Raw genomic sequence first — 13696 nt, forward strand, 5'->3', positions numbered from 1 at the left:
TCAGGTCTGTTATAGTAATACCCCACTATGCTAATAACAGTTTGACTTTCTTAGGATTTTTATTGCTGTGATGGAACATCATTTCAAAAAGCAAGTTGGAGAAGAAAGGGTTTATTCAACTTATACTTCCATAATGCTGTTCATTACCAAAGGAAGTCAGAATAGGAATTCAAACAGGACAGGAACCTGGAAGTAGGAGCTGATGCAGAGGCCATGGAGGGATGCTGCTTACTGGCTTACTTCCCATGGCTTGCTCAGTCTGCTCTCTTCTAGACGTCAAACCCATCAGTCCAGGAATGGCACCACTCACAATAGGTTGGGTCCTCCATGTTAATAACTAATTTAAAAATGCCTTACAGCGGGATGTTCTGGAGGCATCTTCTCAGTTGAGGTTCCCTCCTTTCAGATAGCTCGTTTGTCAGGTTGACGTAAAACTAGCCAGCACACTAAATAAATTGTCCAGAATCACAGAAACAGTCAAAGGCAAATTCCAGCCCAAACAAATTAGAATTCCTGCTTTTAATTACTTTGTATTGCAAACCCCTGCCCCACGAATGTTAATTCTCACAGCATCACCAGAATTTCTGTGCAGTAAATGGGGGGGGGGCTGCTTCTTCCTGGAGCACAGACAAGTAAGTGTTGGATGCTCTTGGGCACTTCAGAACTCTGAAAGGCACCCTTAGTGTCATTACTGTTCTTATAGTAAGTGCTCCTTCTGTTTTTGGAAATAAGCAAACAGTGGGATTGGACAACATGACTCCCTATTCAGCAGCTCCTAGTCTCTTCCTGCTGCCTGAACAAAAGAACTATCAGCCAGCTGTATTTCTCCACCAGCACCAGCCTTCTAGAAAACCCACTGACACTGAGAACACAGCACTGATTAGACCTGGTTGTCAGTCTTCTGGGCTCAGCCATGCTGTTGGCAACAGTTCGGAACAGATTTCCTGGTATTACCAGCCACAGTGAACCCCACTTTTCCCACTCTTGCCCTCTTTTCACCCAAGACACTTTTATGTAGCCCTAAGTATGCAGCCATGCAAAGTAGGCATGCGAATAAAATCTATGGCAAAGTTTGAGGGAACTCTTTGTTTATTTAGGTTCGAGAGAGGGTTTCACAGTGTAGCCCTATCTGTCCCGGGACTCATTTGTAGAGCATGCTGGCCTCCAACCCAGAAATCTGCCTGCTTCTGCTTCCCAAGTGCCATCGCCACCTGGCCATTGTTCTCATCTTTTAACAAAACACGAGGAAACAAACAAACAAGAAACGAATTCTCAATGATAAGGATAAAGGTAAATTTGCACGTGTGTGTGAGTGCACGTCTATATGTTTATGCATGTGTGCATGGTATCCTCAGAGGCCAGAAGAGTGATTAGGATCCCAAGATGATGGAGTTATAGTTATGCAGCACCCCATGTGAGTGTTGTATTTGGTAACTCAGATCCTCTGGAAAACCGACTGTTCTTCTCTTTTTTTTAAGATTTACTTATTCATTTAATGTATATGAGTACACTGTATCTGCCTTCAGACACACCAGAAGAGGGCATCTGATCTCATTACAGATGGTTGTGAGCCACCATGTAGTTGCTGGGAATTGAACTCAGGACCTCTGGGAGAATAGTGAGTGCTCTTAACCGCTGAGCCATCTCTCCAGTCTGAAAACCAACTGCTCTTAACTCTAAGCCATGTCTCCAGCCCACAAACCCAACATTTTAACACACTAAAATTCAAAGGTATGCTGATTAATACATGCTGAGGAATAATGGTGGAAAAATATTAAATTCTTTGTTTTCCATAATTAAACCATTATGTTTCTGAGAGAAAACAATCCAGACAAATAGAAAATGCATGCTCGGGGTCACTCAGTGAGCTGCTTGAAAGGATGTCTTCTCTGGTTTTGGAGCATCTGACCCAAGGAAACTTTTCTCTCAAGTGAGCTTTTCCTGTCTTTTCTGTTCTGGGAACTGGGGAGCCAACCTGAAAAGCAGCTGGGGCAGCAGAGAGTGGTGGCTAAAGACGCAGCTGTGCAGTCTGGTGGCCAAGCAGAGGCAATGGCAAGGCATAGCAGCTGAAAACAGATGAAAAGCAGCCCGGACTGGAAGAAAGGCAGCTCAGTAAAAGGACAGCTGGAGAGAACAGAGAGCGAGACCAGAAACTGCAGTCCTAACAACAGGAAAGTTTCAGAGAGTTGTTAAATCTTTTGGGGCCAGGGCCAAGAGCTGAAGCATTGTTGCTGTAAATCCCAATAACTAGGTCAGCCTAGAAACTGCTAGCTAGCCATAGCCAAGAGCTGGGGAAATCCCTGCTTCCTAAACACATGCAAGAGTTGTTACAACTTTGTAGGGACAGGTGGATCTCTGTTAGTTCTAGTGATACACAGTGAGACTCTGTAATTAAAATAAAATTCAACAACAATAAAACAAGGAAGAACAGGGGGCCTGGACATTAAAGGACCATCTACTGCTGCCTCACTGTTGCCCAAGCTGCCAAATACCATCTCTTGATGTGGGTGGATCAGGACACCGGCCAGCAGATGGAGGACACGTCTCCGCCTGTAAAAATAGGCCTGTCGATTTAAAATGAGATATAAGCAGCAAACGAGGTCCAGTCAGTGAAGTTACACTTCATTTCTTTTTCTGTCCTCGGATCCCATGTGAACCACCTTCAGTCAGCTACCTCCTCCCAGTCTTTTTGGTCTTATCCATCCCAAGCCCTTGCAAGGATTCTCCACAGACTCGCAGCACCCTTTCAGCTTTCTCTGACAAAAGTCAGCATCCTCTGTAGACTGTCTCTGTGGTGAAGCGCCAAGGAATCCCGATACTTAGGTCAGCCTGGAAGATGGTAGACATCTAGAGCCAAGAGCTGGGGAAATCTTTGCTTCCTACCCTCAAAGCAAGGACTGTAACGAGTTGTAGGGATAGGTTTAGCCCAATCTGAGATAGAGTGAGATTCTGTTCCAATAAAAAGTAGGAACAGGACTGCATTGCAGATGCTAATCTCCACTGTGATGCCAAGCGGGACCAACCCCAGAAAGTCTCCTAGATTTCTCTCCTCAGCCTGTCCCGGCCGCAGCGGTCCCGGATCTTTAGTCCCGCCCACACCACGCCCCCGAGCCCGCGCCTGGATGACGTCAGTTTTCTGCGCCGGGGAAAAGCCGGTGTGTGGATTTGTCTCGGTGCGGTTCTTCTGCGTGGTCCGCAACTATGAAGGAAACGCCGCTCTCCAACTGTGAGCGCCGCTTCCTGCTCCGCGCAATTGAGGAGAAGAAGGTGCGAGGCCTGCGGTGTGGACACGGTGGCTTTGGGTGTAGACTCGGGTTGTCCGTGGATTCATGATCATTTCGGCCTGTGGTGTGGTCGTGTTGTGGATTCGGGTAGTTCCCAGTGTGGACTCTTCCCATTCCCTAAGCTTCAGGCCGGTATTTTATCCTGGCCAGCTCCTTTGAGTCTCAAGCCAACAGTTTTCAGTGGTAGGGTCGTTGGGAACCAGGACAGGACAGACACAGTTGCTACTCATAACTATGTTAAAGGAATAAATGATGTTTGCTTACAGCGGCTGGATGGCAGACAAACGTATGATTACAGGAACATCAGGATTTCATTCGGAACGGATTATGGGTGCTGTATTGTGGAACTGGGGAAAACAAGGTAACGGTCTTCGAGTTAGGTAATGCAACAGGAGGTGTGAAAAGTACAACATACTGACTCGGTTGTTTACTGAGCTGCTCCAAAACATGCTTTAAACAAAAATATCTGCTGAGAAGTATGTTTCTTTAATGCCAGCCTTTTTAGTTTTGTGCTCACACTTCAACTTTCAACCACCAGTGCTTTGTGCTGTGTGAGCATCATAGTTCCGTGTGACCTTTATAAATCATGTAGGCAACCTATATTGATCACACAGTTTACCTGTGCATCTCATTTTCTAGCGTGAGGGGTGTATCGATCATGTCATAAGTAAGCTTCAGGTTCTCTTTTATTCCCAAGTGATGTAAGAAGAGCTTTCCTTTCTGTCATCCTTTTATATATACCAATATTTTTTATTTCTGCATGAAATCTACTTACATTAAAAAAAACTTTATTATTGTGTATGTGCACTATTCTGTGTGTGGAGGCAGCTTTGCTGACCCCAGTGTACGGCATTCTGTATGTAACTTCTGCCTCTTAAGTCACATTGTGTTATTTAGAATAGGGTTTTTTCTGTTTTAGACTTCTTCACCCCCCCCCTTTTTTTTTAATTGAAAAAGAATGTTTAGTTGACTGCTTTGCACCTCTATTTTTGCAGAGTCCTTGGACAGGTTTCCTGTGAACTTGTTTCTCCAAAACTCAATAGGGCAACAGAAGGTATCCTCTTCTTTAACCTTGAGCTTTCTCAGATGGCTGCTCCAGCTTTTGAACCTGGCAGGTATCTCCCTTTTTTTTTTTAAAGCTACTTTAGCCATAGAAGAACTGAACATCAGTGAACTGTTGTTTTGATGCTCACACTTGAAGTTTATGACGTTAGTTCATTCTTATTTCCATAGGCAGTCGGATCTCTTGGTGAAGCTGAATCGACTCTTGGAAAGGTGTCTAAGAAATTCAAAGTGTATAGATACTGAGTCTCTCTGTGTTGTCGCTGGGGAAAAGGTGGGGACTATGCTCAGACATTTTACCAGTGAATACTGTTGATTCAGACACAATTAAACCATAATTAGGACACCGGGAACATGGCAGAGGTGTTGGGTTCACTTGCCAGCACTTATGTGGCAGGCAGTTCACAACCATCTGTAACTGGACTTCCAGTCTTCTGGGGCATGCAGGCAGATGCACATACATGGAAACTAAAGATAAATATTTTTTAAAAACATATTAAGTTTCAAATGTTGAAATGCTTCCATTTATGTACATATTCTCAGTCTTTTAAATGAATCACATAGAAAAGTTAATTATTAGTATTTCAAGTGTTTGTTTTTCTTAAAATTAACTGCATTTTTTTTTTTTTACTGGGTAAGCTGGAAGGATTAACTGAGTATTTAAAACAATTGTGTGCAGTGTCACTTTCCCATTGGTCATGATCAGCTGGGATTTATTTTTAATGTTAAATCCACTTTCAGGTTTGGCAGATACGTGTAGACCTACATTTATTAAATCATGATGGGAATATTATCGATGCTGCTAGCATTGCTGCAATTGTAGCCTTGTGTCACTTCCGAAGACCTGATGTCTCTGTCCAAGGAGAGGAAGTAACACTGGTAAGCTTTCAGGTTTCAGATCAGAATCGTTCCTGTGAGCAAATGGTCAAGATTGCTCTAGAAATATCAAGTTCTCTCACAGAACTGTTAATCAGTAATGACATGACCCAGCTTGGATTTCAATAGTAGAACTGTGGCTCTTTCTTTGGACTGACTGCTAGAGAAAAGGGTCTCTGTAGTCAGCATGAGAGGCCTATAGTACCTGAAAAGGACTGAGGCTTGCCATATTCTCATGTTTCTTCAGGCCCTTGTTCATTAAACAAAGTAGATGACATAAGTTCATGAGAAATGCCTGGAGGGCTTGTTGCAACATACCACTAGGCTCTGACTATAAAGGAGGATAGAGGTAGGCCCTAAGAATTTATACCTCTAACTCAGAGTGCCCAGCTGGTCTGATGCTGGTCCAGGGATCACTATGAGAACCAGCGGTCCATGCTGTTCTCTTTTTTGCCAGGGTGGTCAGTTTTGATTATATTTATATTGCATGATAGAATGGAAGAGTATTGTTTGAGCCCTGAGTTGCAAAGGGAACCACCTAATGCCCAAGTTTTCTGAGTAGCCATTGAGAATGCTCTTGAGGCATTTTACCAGAACAATTTGAAGGCTTGGAGGCAAGAACAATGCTCCTACAGAGAAAGGAGAGCATAAAGAAGTTAAAAACAACAACAAAAGAATGTGATGAGTTTTACATGGAGGTAGATTTCTTATCCTGAGACGTTCAAGGGCTCTTATGTAGCACTGGGCATGTACCATCCTAAAAAGGCCATTGGAATGAAGATTAGACATGACACTGAGTAGGAACACAGTTGTCACAGTCATATAGGTAACTATAAAAGACTTTGGCCTTTTCTTCTAAAACAGTATACCCCTGAGGAACGTGATCCTGTGCCCTTGAGCATCCACCACATGCCCATTTGTGTCAGTTTTGCTTTCTTCCAGCAAGGGTAAGTGTTACCTTGTCATGGGGTGAAAACTTAAGTATACCTGGAAATTGGGTCTTGTAGCTCAGCTCTCTATCTGATTTGACCTTGAACTTCTCAAGTGCTGGGATTACAGGCATGGGTACCATGCCTGCTTAATATAATGTGACTTCATTGTAATGGCCAGAGAGAAAAATCTCATGTAACTGAAGTTACTGAGTTGAAGTGACTCAAATCCTTCAGTATTGACTTTGAATGCTAACTCAAAAATAAGACAAACCCGTTCTCCTGTTCAGCACTCAGCTTCAGATATGTTCAGGACCACTTAACATGTGTTTCAGAACATATTTATTGGTGGACCCCAATGAGCGTGAAGAACGAGTAATGGATGGTTTGCTTGTAATTGCCATGAATAAGCATCGAGAAATTTGTACCATTCAGTCAAGTGGTGGGATAATGCTGCTCAAAGACCAGGTTAGTTTCTTGACAGTTTCTCTGTAAGAGGTCTCTTTTCAGAAGTTTTATTAGTATTTCTTTTGTTTCTTAAATACTTTTAAATTTTATTTATTTATTCATTTTAAATTCACTTTATGTCTTGATCACAGCCCTCTCCCTTCTTCCAGTCTCATCCCCACATATCCCTTCCCCCATTGCTTCCTCATCTTCTCACTAGGGAAGAGGAGCTCTGTGGGAACAGCAGAACTAAGCATACCCTCTCCCACTGAGACCCAATTAGACAGAACAAGTCAGCACTCCCAGTGGCAGAGAATAGAGACTGAGACAGCCCCCATCCCACTTGTTAGGGAAACCACGTGAACAACAAGCTGCATATTTGCTATAAATGTGTAAGGGCCTAGGTCCAGCCTACACATTCCCTGTTGTCTTAGTTACAGACACCAAATGACCAAGGCAAGTTTTATAAAGGACAACATTTACTTGGGGCTAGCTGAAAGTTTCATCTTCATCTGAAGGCTGCTAGCGGAAAGACTGGCTTTCAGGCGGCTAGGGTGTTGGTCTTAAACCCACACCCACCCACAGTGATACACTTCCTCCTGATAGTGTCACTCCCTGGGCCAAGCATATACAAACTATCCCATTCCACTCCCTGGCTCCCATAGGCTTATTCAAACACATAATGTGTTTTATTATGCCATTGCATAATAAAAAGGTACATTTAATTAACTACTAAAGTCCCCATAGTCAATACCAGTCTCAACAGTGTTAAAAGTTCAAAGTCTCTTTTGAGATTCATCCAATTGCTTGACTGTAATCCCCAAAGCAAGACAGAAAACCAACTGGGCAAACTCCAAACTCTGCATCTCATGTCTGATGCCAAAGCAGTCTTAAGATCTTCAACTCCTTTTCATCATGACTGCAACAAACTTCTTTCTTCTGGACTGGTTCTACTCCCTGTTAGCAGCTTTCCTATTCTATGGCTCTGACATTTCAAAAAATCCTTGGGGTCTCCAAGGCATCTTCACTGTTACAGTTTCTTGTTTCAGTGTCTGGGATCCACACATGACTTCTGGCCTCCTCCAAAGGGCTGGTGTCACTTCTCCATCTCTGCCCTCTGTAGCACTGTAAGCTCAGGTTAATCTACTCCACTGCCGCTGCTGTTGGAGATCATGGTACAGGCATCTCCAATACACTGTGGTCTTCAGCTGCAACTAGACTTCACCGGTTGCCTCTGATAGGCTCTCTTCATCCTTTGTATGACCCCTTCAGTCCTGGGTCATTAGCTGCAACTGAAGCTGCACCTTCACCAGTGGCCTTCCATGACCTCTCAGTGCCAAGCCTCATCTACCCTTCATGACTCCTCCATACTTTGAAAAATAGTACCACCTGGGTGATTCTTATACGTTACCAAGTTCAGCTGCAGCATGAAGTACAGCCTTGGCAACCTCTAAAAGACAGCTTCTTTGTGCTCTCAGAAAACACTTTCCAGGAGATTTCACCTCAGTAATGCTGGTCTTTTTTTAATTTCCACTAATTTCTTAGCTCCAGCTAACCAGCATCAATTCTATGTTCTTGACTCTAAAGCCAAGATACATGGTTGAAGTTGCCAAGTTCTGCTGCTTGCAGGAGCTGGAACATAGCCCCTTATTCTATTACACTATCACTAACTTCTTTTCCAACTCCTTCACTACCTAAGCTTGGCTGTCCTGTATCTTGCTCTGTAGACTGACGTTGAGCTCAGAGATCTGCATGCCTGCCTCCCAGATTACAGGTGTGTACCACCATGCCTGGATATAAGCCCTTCTTCACTTTAGTGCCTGCTCTTTCATTCTCAGGCTAGCCTTGAACTCAAGTGATCTGCCTGGCTTTATCTCCTGGGATTAAAGGTGTGTACCACCAAGCCTGGATCTAAATTTAGCTGGGTGGGATCTTGCCCCAAAGTCCTTAATCTGTTATCTCCTAGAACATAGGATTTGACTTCCTGGTGCCCCTTTAATACTTGAACCAAATGTTTTTTATTTTTCCTTTCTAAGCTTGCTATGCTTGTTCAAAATGCTTGTCATGACACTTACCAGAGAGCAAAGTCTCTGCTGGGCTTTTTGAGACTTCCCTTGTCAATGCAGTTAATATAAATCTCTTTTCCTTGGCCTCAGGCAGACTCTTTAGACAAGGGCCAAAAGCAGCCACATTCTTTACCAAAATACCACAAAAACAGTCTCTAGGCCATGTCTGAAACTCCTCTCCTCTGAAACCTCTTGGGCCAGATCTTCACATTCCAAATCACTCTCAACAAAGTACTCCATATTCTTACTAGAATTGCTCATTAAACCCCACTTAAAACATTCCATGGCTTTCCAAATCCAAAGTCCCCAAATCCACATTCTTTCAAACAAAAGCATGGTCAGGCCTATCACAGCAATACCCCTGTCCCAACTTTTGTCTTTGTTAGGGTTTTACTGCTATGAGCAGATATTTAATTGGGGCTGGCTTACAGGTTCAGAGATCCAGTCCGTCATCATCAAGGTGGGAGCACAGCCGGATCTTGGCCAGGTGTGATGCAGGCAGAGCTGAGAGTTCTACATCTTCATCTGAAGGCTGCTAGTGGAAGACTGGCTTCCAGGCAGCTAGGGTGAGGGTCTTAAGCCTACACCCACAGTGACACACCTACTCCAAGATGGCCACACCTACTAATAGTGTCACTCTCTGGGCTAAGCATATACAAACCACCACATCTGATTAGTGGCCCAGGCTCTGTGAACTTCCATAATCCCAGGTTAGTTGACTCTGGGTTTTCCTGTGGTGTCCTTCGCCTCTCCATCTTGTTTATTTCAATCTGCCTGATGTTTGGCAGTGGATCTCCTGCTGGATGAAGCCTCTCAGGGAGAAGATATTCTGGGTTCCTGTCTGCTAAAAGCATCTTTTAACTAAAAGCCACAAGGGTACTTTAGATGACTAAGCCTAGTTATGTTAGAATCTGGTTTCAGCAGTCATTACATGGCCATCTAATGTCAAAGTGGCCATGAGGTATCCTTTTGTTATTTGCCTCTCCCTGTATTTGTCCTTCTAGAACAGTGGTTTTCAACCTTCTTAATGTTGCCACTCTTTAAAACAGTCCCTCATAATTGTGGTAACCCAGCCATAAAATTATTTCGTTGCTACTTCATAACTGATTTTGTTGCTGTTATGAATTGTGATGTAAATATCTGATATGCATGATATCTGATATGTCTGTCTGTCTGTCTGTCTCTCTCTTTCTCTCTCTCACGCGTGCGCGCGCGCGCGCACACACACACACACACACAAACACACACAAACACACACACACACACACACACACACACACACACACACCCCAGAGGAGTTGCAACTCAAGGTTGAGAACTGGTGTTTTAGGACCTGATAAGGAAGCTAGGCCAGTGAATAAAGATTCATGTTACTATTTTTAAGCATTAAATGTAGAAATTAAGAGAAAAACAAATTTTAACTTTGGAATTTGGATACAACCAGCAGTGTTACTGAAACCCATATCAGGATCACATCGAGGATATTAGAAAACAGAGTGCCAGGTAACAACTGTTATAAGTATTAAATACTGTACCTGAATGACTTGTCTCTGTCCCTGTACATTAGGAACTTACTTTATTGCTGGCACCATAGAATCGACTGAGGCATTAGTGTGGAGGTGTCTGGATACCAAGTGCTCAGTGAATGTCATTTCCATTATTGTCACCGGCACCAGTGGGACTAGGATTGAAGCCACTATTGAGTCCTGTGGATTATTTTCACAGAAAGGAAGTTTGTATTCCTGAGCACATTTTATCTGTAGTCTCTAGTATTTTTATATTTTTGTCTTAGTTGTATTTACTGTGCTTTAATTTGGTATTTGGGAAAAAACTGTAAAGGTAGAAAGTTGATGTCCTGGTTTTGAGTTCATTAGAAAAAGCTGTTTGGTGTGTTATCTGTGACAGTCCCTGTTTATAAACAGGTTTTCAGATGCAGTCAAATAGCTGGTGTGAAAGTAGCAGAAATAACAGAGCTAATACAGAAAGCTTTGGAAAATGACCAGAGAGTTAGGTAAGTATGTTTTCAAACAGTGTGCTCTTTAAATTCATGTTTGCTATGTTTTTCTCACCCAAGGGCAACCATATAGTTTCATACTTGCTCTTTACGTAGTTACTCTCAGTTGTATGACCTAGTATTTAGTTGAGACTTTATTCTAAAAAGTCACAGTATTTTCTTTAAAGGTTAATTTGTTCTTATGAAAGAAGAATCTAATAAATTAATAGAACAATGCTGGTTAGCAGCTCAACCTCCTGTTGCCTTAAGCAACTTCTGTGTTCTTGTTCTGTGGGAGCCTGGTGCCTTCTGCTACAACCGACTTAAGCACCTCACACATGTGCAGCAGAAGCTCAATGAATAATCATGATGATGGTCATGTCTTGATAACTATGGTGGTGTTCTCGTTTAATTCCTGTTGCTGTGATAAAACACTGACCAAAAGCAACTTAGGGGAGGAAAACATTTATTTGGCTTAAACTTGCAGATCACAGTTCTGTGGTGGTGAGGTACCTGGAGTTAGGCCTCCTCGATACCCATGGAGCACTGCCTCTAATCAGAGGACTCTCAGAGCCAAGGAGGCACAGCAGATCCAGAGAAATGCTCTTACACATTCCAAGACCACCTGTCTAGGGAATGGTGCCCCTCACAATGGGGTGAGCCCTCTTTCATAATTAACAGTCGAGATACTCCCTCATTGATAGCTGGTCTGATTAGGGCCTCCCTTCTCAAGTGACTAGGCTGTGTACAAGTTTAGTTAAAGCTATCAAAAATCTAGTAATGAAGCAAGTCTGTTTCTTACCTATCAAAGACAAAATATTAATTTTTTTTTGTCTTTTTATCTCCAAAACAACTACTCCAAAAAAACCCATCTACAGGAAAGAAGGTGGAAAATTTGGCTTTGCAGAGTCTATAGCAAATCAAAGAATCACAGCCTTTAAAATGGAGAAGGCCCCTATTGATACCTCCAACATAGAGGAGAAAGCAGAAGAAATAATTGCTGAAGCCGAACCTCCTCCAGAAGTGTATCTTTATTGGATGGTATTTACAATAATAAGAGTCATAATTTTTGTTTTTTTTAAGGCTATAGTGAAATATATTTAAAAATATTTTGGGGGGGGGCTCGTACTATAAGAGAAAAATATCCCAAATTAAGTTGAGAATGTAACATCTAGCTTCTTTTCCTTTATCTCTAAAAAACATACATTTTTTCCATTTTAAGAACCAACTTAGAACTGGTAGATGTAGCTCATTGGTGCTGCACTTTTCTAGCTGTTTAAGGCCCTGGGTTCCATTCTAGCACCGTAAGAAAACACAGAAACCCAGCATTCATTTCCCTTTGAGACGGTACTTCAGTATTAACATGGCATGTTGTTTGCATTGTTACATAATCTTTAGATCACGTGCAGCTGTTATTCAGCAGTTCACAGCGGAGTTCTAGTTCCTAAGAGTTTGTGGAACACACAGCATCTCTTCTTAGTAGCCCACTAAATAGCAGTGTTTTGGATATTCAGTTTTCTTAACTTGTTAAAGTGTTTCTAAACCTGTGCTGTGGACTCCTGGAACTGCCCAGATTGGAGACGGAATAGAAAACTCCTGGGGTGACCTTGAAGATTCTGAGGAGGAAGGTGGCATTGACGAAACTGTCATTCTTGATGATACAAAGATGGACACTGGAGAAGTTTCTGATATTGGGAGCCAAGGTAGGTAATGTTCAGAGACAGCCACAATTGAGATATTTAAACTATAGATAAAATTTTGTACATATGTAGAGGAATCTGTATGGAGATTACAGATCGAATATGGGGATATTTCCTGCTTTGGAAGGCTAAATTTTTTAAGGATTTAAGCTAAATTTTAATGATTGAAGTTAAATATGAATACATGCTTTTAAAGCTCATTAAACCTGTGCTACCAGATCTGGCAATGGTGAGCTGCCCCTGTGTGAGCTCTGATAGAGAAGAACATCTGCTAATTGTTACTTTACAGTCTTTGGTGGTATTGTTTTGACAGGGAACAATGTTGGTTTAATTAGGTAAATGGGTATAAAGATCCTAATTAAGATTATACTGCATAGAGAATTATCCAGTTGGTTTAACCAGTAATGCTATTTCTTGTCATCTCACTATTAAGGTGCTAAGTATCTTTGCACATGTATCTTTTCAGAGGCTTGTTTCTGGTTCTAAGAATCCTGAGCAAGTATGATGGAGAAGGTAGAGCTTTTCTAAGACATGTGAACAAAGAAAGTTGAAACAACACACAGCCAACCAAGAGGGCAAAGGGTTAATTTGAATGCTTTATTTACATACATATATAAAAGAGAGAAATGGCAAACAAAGCAGTTTTCTACATCTTTCATGGTCAGCCCTAGCTAGCAAGACTAGATTACCTGACCTACGTATCATCTGGGGAAAGAAAAACCTGATATGTTTGAATTTTTCTTAAAGGTGCCCCCATAGTGCTATCAGACAGTGAAGAAGAAGAAATGATCATTTTGGAGCCAGAGAAGATTCCAAAGAAAATAAGGTAACAAATTTCTGGTCTTTCAATGGGACATCTTGAGTTCCAATGACCCAATCCAGGACCAATGGGTACAGTGAGCTGTCATTTTATTCACAGAGCTCAGACCAGTGCAAACCAGAAGGCACCAAGTAAAAGTCAAGGGAAAAGGAGGAAAAAGAAGAGAACTGCCAATTAAGCTAAGGTGGCAGATTTGTATGTATATATATATAAAATATATAACTACTGAGGATACTGTGCTGACAGCTCTGGATATTTTTTTTATCTGAAAAGTCTATTATAAGCTGAACTTCCTGGACTGTTGTCTTTAACGTTATGCTTTGAATAAACATGTGAGAGCTGAATTTCAATATCAAAATTTGAAGGTTTCTTTCTCTGAAATATTTGTCCCCCCCCACAGAACAATAAAATAAATTAGCTTTAAGTTTTGTCATCCTCATTTTTACCTCAAATTAACATTGACTTGCAAAGATTTCCAAATCAATTTATTCTTATCCTGACAGTTGGCAGCACCAATGT

The 13696-nt window shown here is 42.0% G+C and overlaps 1 protein-coding gene across 2 annotated transcripts; it reads left to right on the forward strand.

Moving 5' to 3' along the window:
- The first annotated feature begins 3144 nt into the window (after positions 1-3144).
- EXOSC9 (exosome component 9) lies at positions 3145-13582 on the forward strand. 2 transcript variants are annotated; one of them, XM_080929356.1, is made up of 12 exons: positions 3145-3267; positions 3551-3664; positions 4280-4399; positions 4518-4620; positions 5088-5225; positions 6087-6169; positions 6487-6619; positions 10587-10675; positions 11536-11682; positions 12191-12360; positions 13105-13183; positions 13277-13582. In XM_080929356.1, exons 2-12 carry the CDS (start codon positions 3558-3560, stop codon positions 13353-13355), a joined length of 1248 nt encoding a protein of 415 aa, XP_080785482.1. In that variant the 5' UTR covers positions 3145-3267; positions 3551-3557; the 3' UTR covers positions 13356-13582. The 2 variants fall into 2 exon arrangements, with proteins under 2 accessions (XP_080785482.1, XP_080785481.1); XM_080929355.1 differs by having other exon boundaries at positions 3151-3267; positions 3551-3645.
- The last annotated feature ends 114 nt before the right edge of the window (positions 13583-13696 follow it).

This window comes from Micromys minutus, assembly GCF_963924665.1.
Source record: "Micromys minutus genome assembly, chromosome: 15".
Lineage (NCBI taxonomy): Eukaryota > Metazoa > Chordata > Mammalia > Rodentia > Muridae > Micromys > Micromys minutus.

Bases quoted from the DNA above. Each gene is read 5' to 3' on its own strand.
- EXOSC9 (XM_080929355.1), top strand. From the start codon at position 3,202: ATGAAGGAAACGCCGCTCTCCAACTGTGAGCGCCGCTTCCTGCTCCGC. The intron at 3,646-4,279 runs GTAACGGTCTTC...CTATTTTTGCAG, and splicing joins GTGGAACTGGGGAAAACAAG to AGTCCTTGGACAGGTTTCCT. The intron at 6,620-10,586 runs GTTAGTTTCTTG...GTTTATAAACAG, and splicing joins TAATGCTGCTCAAAGACCAG to GTTTTCAGATGCAGTCAAAT.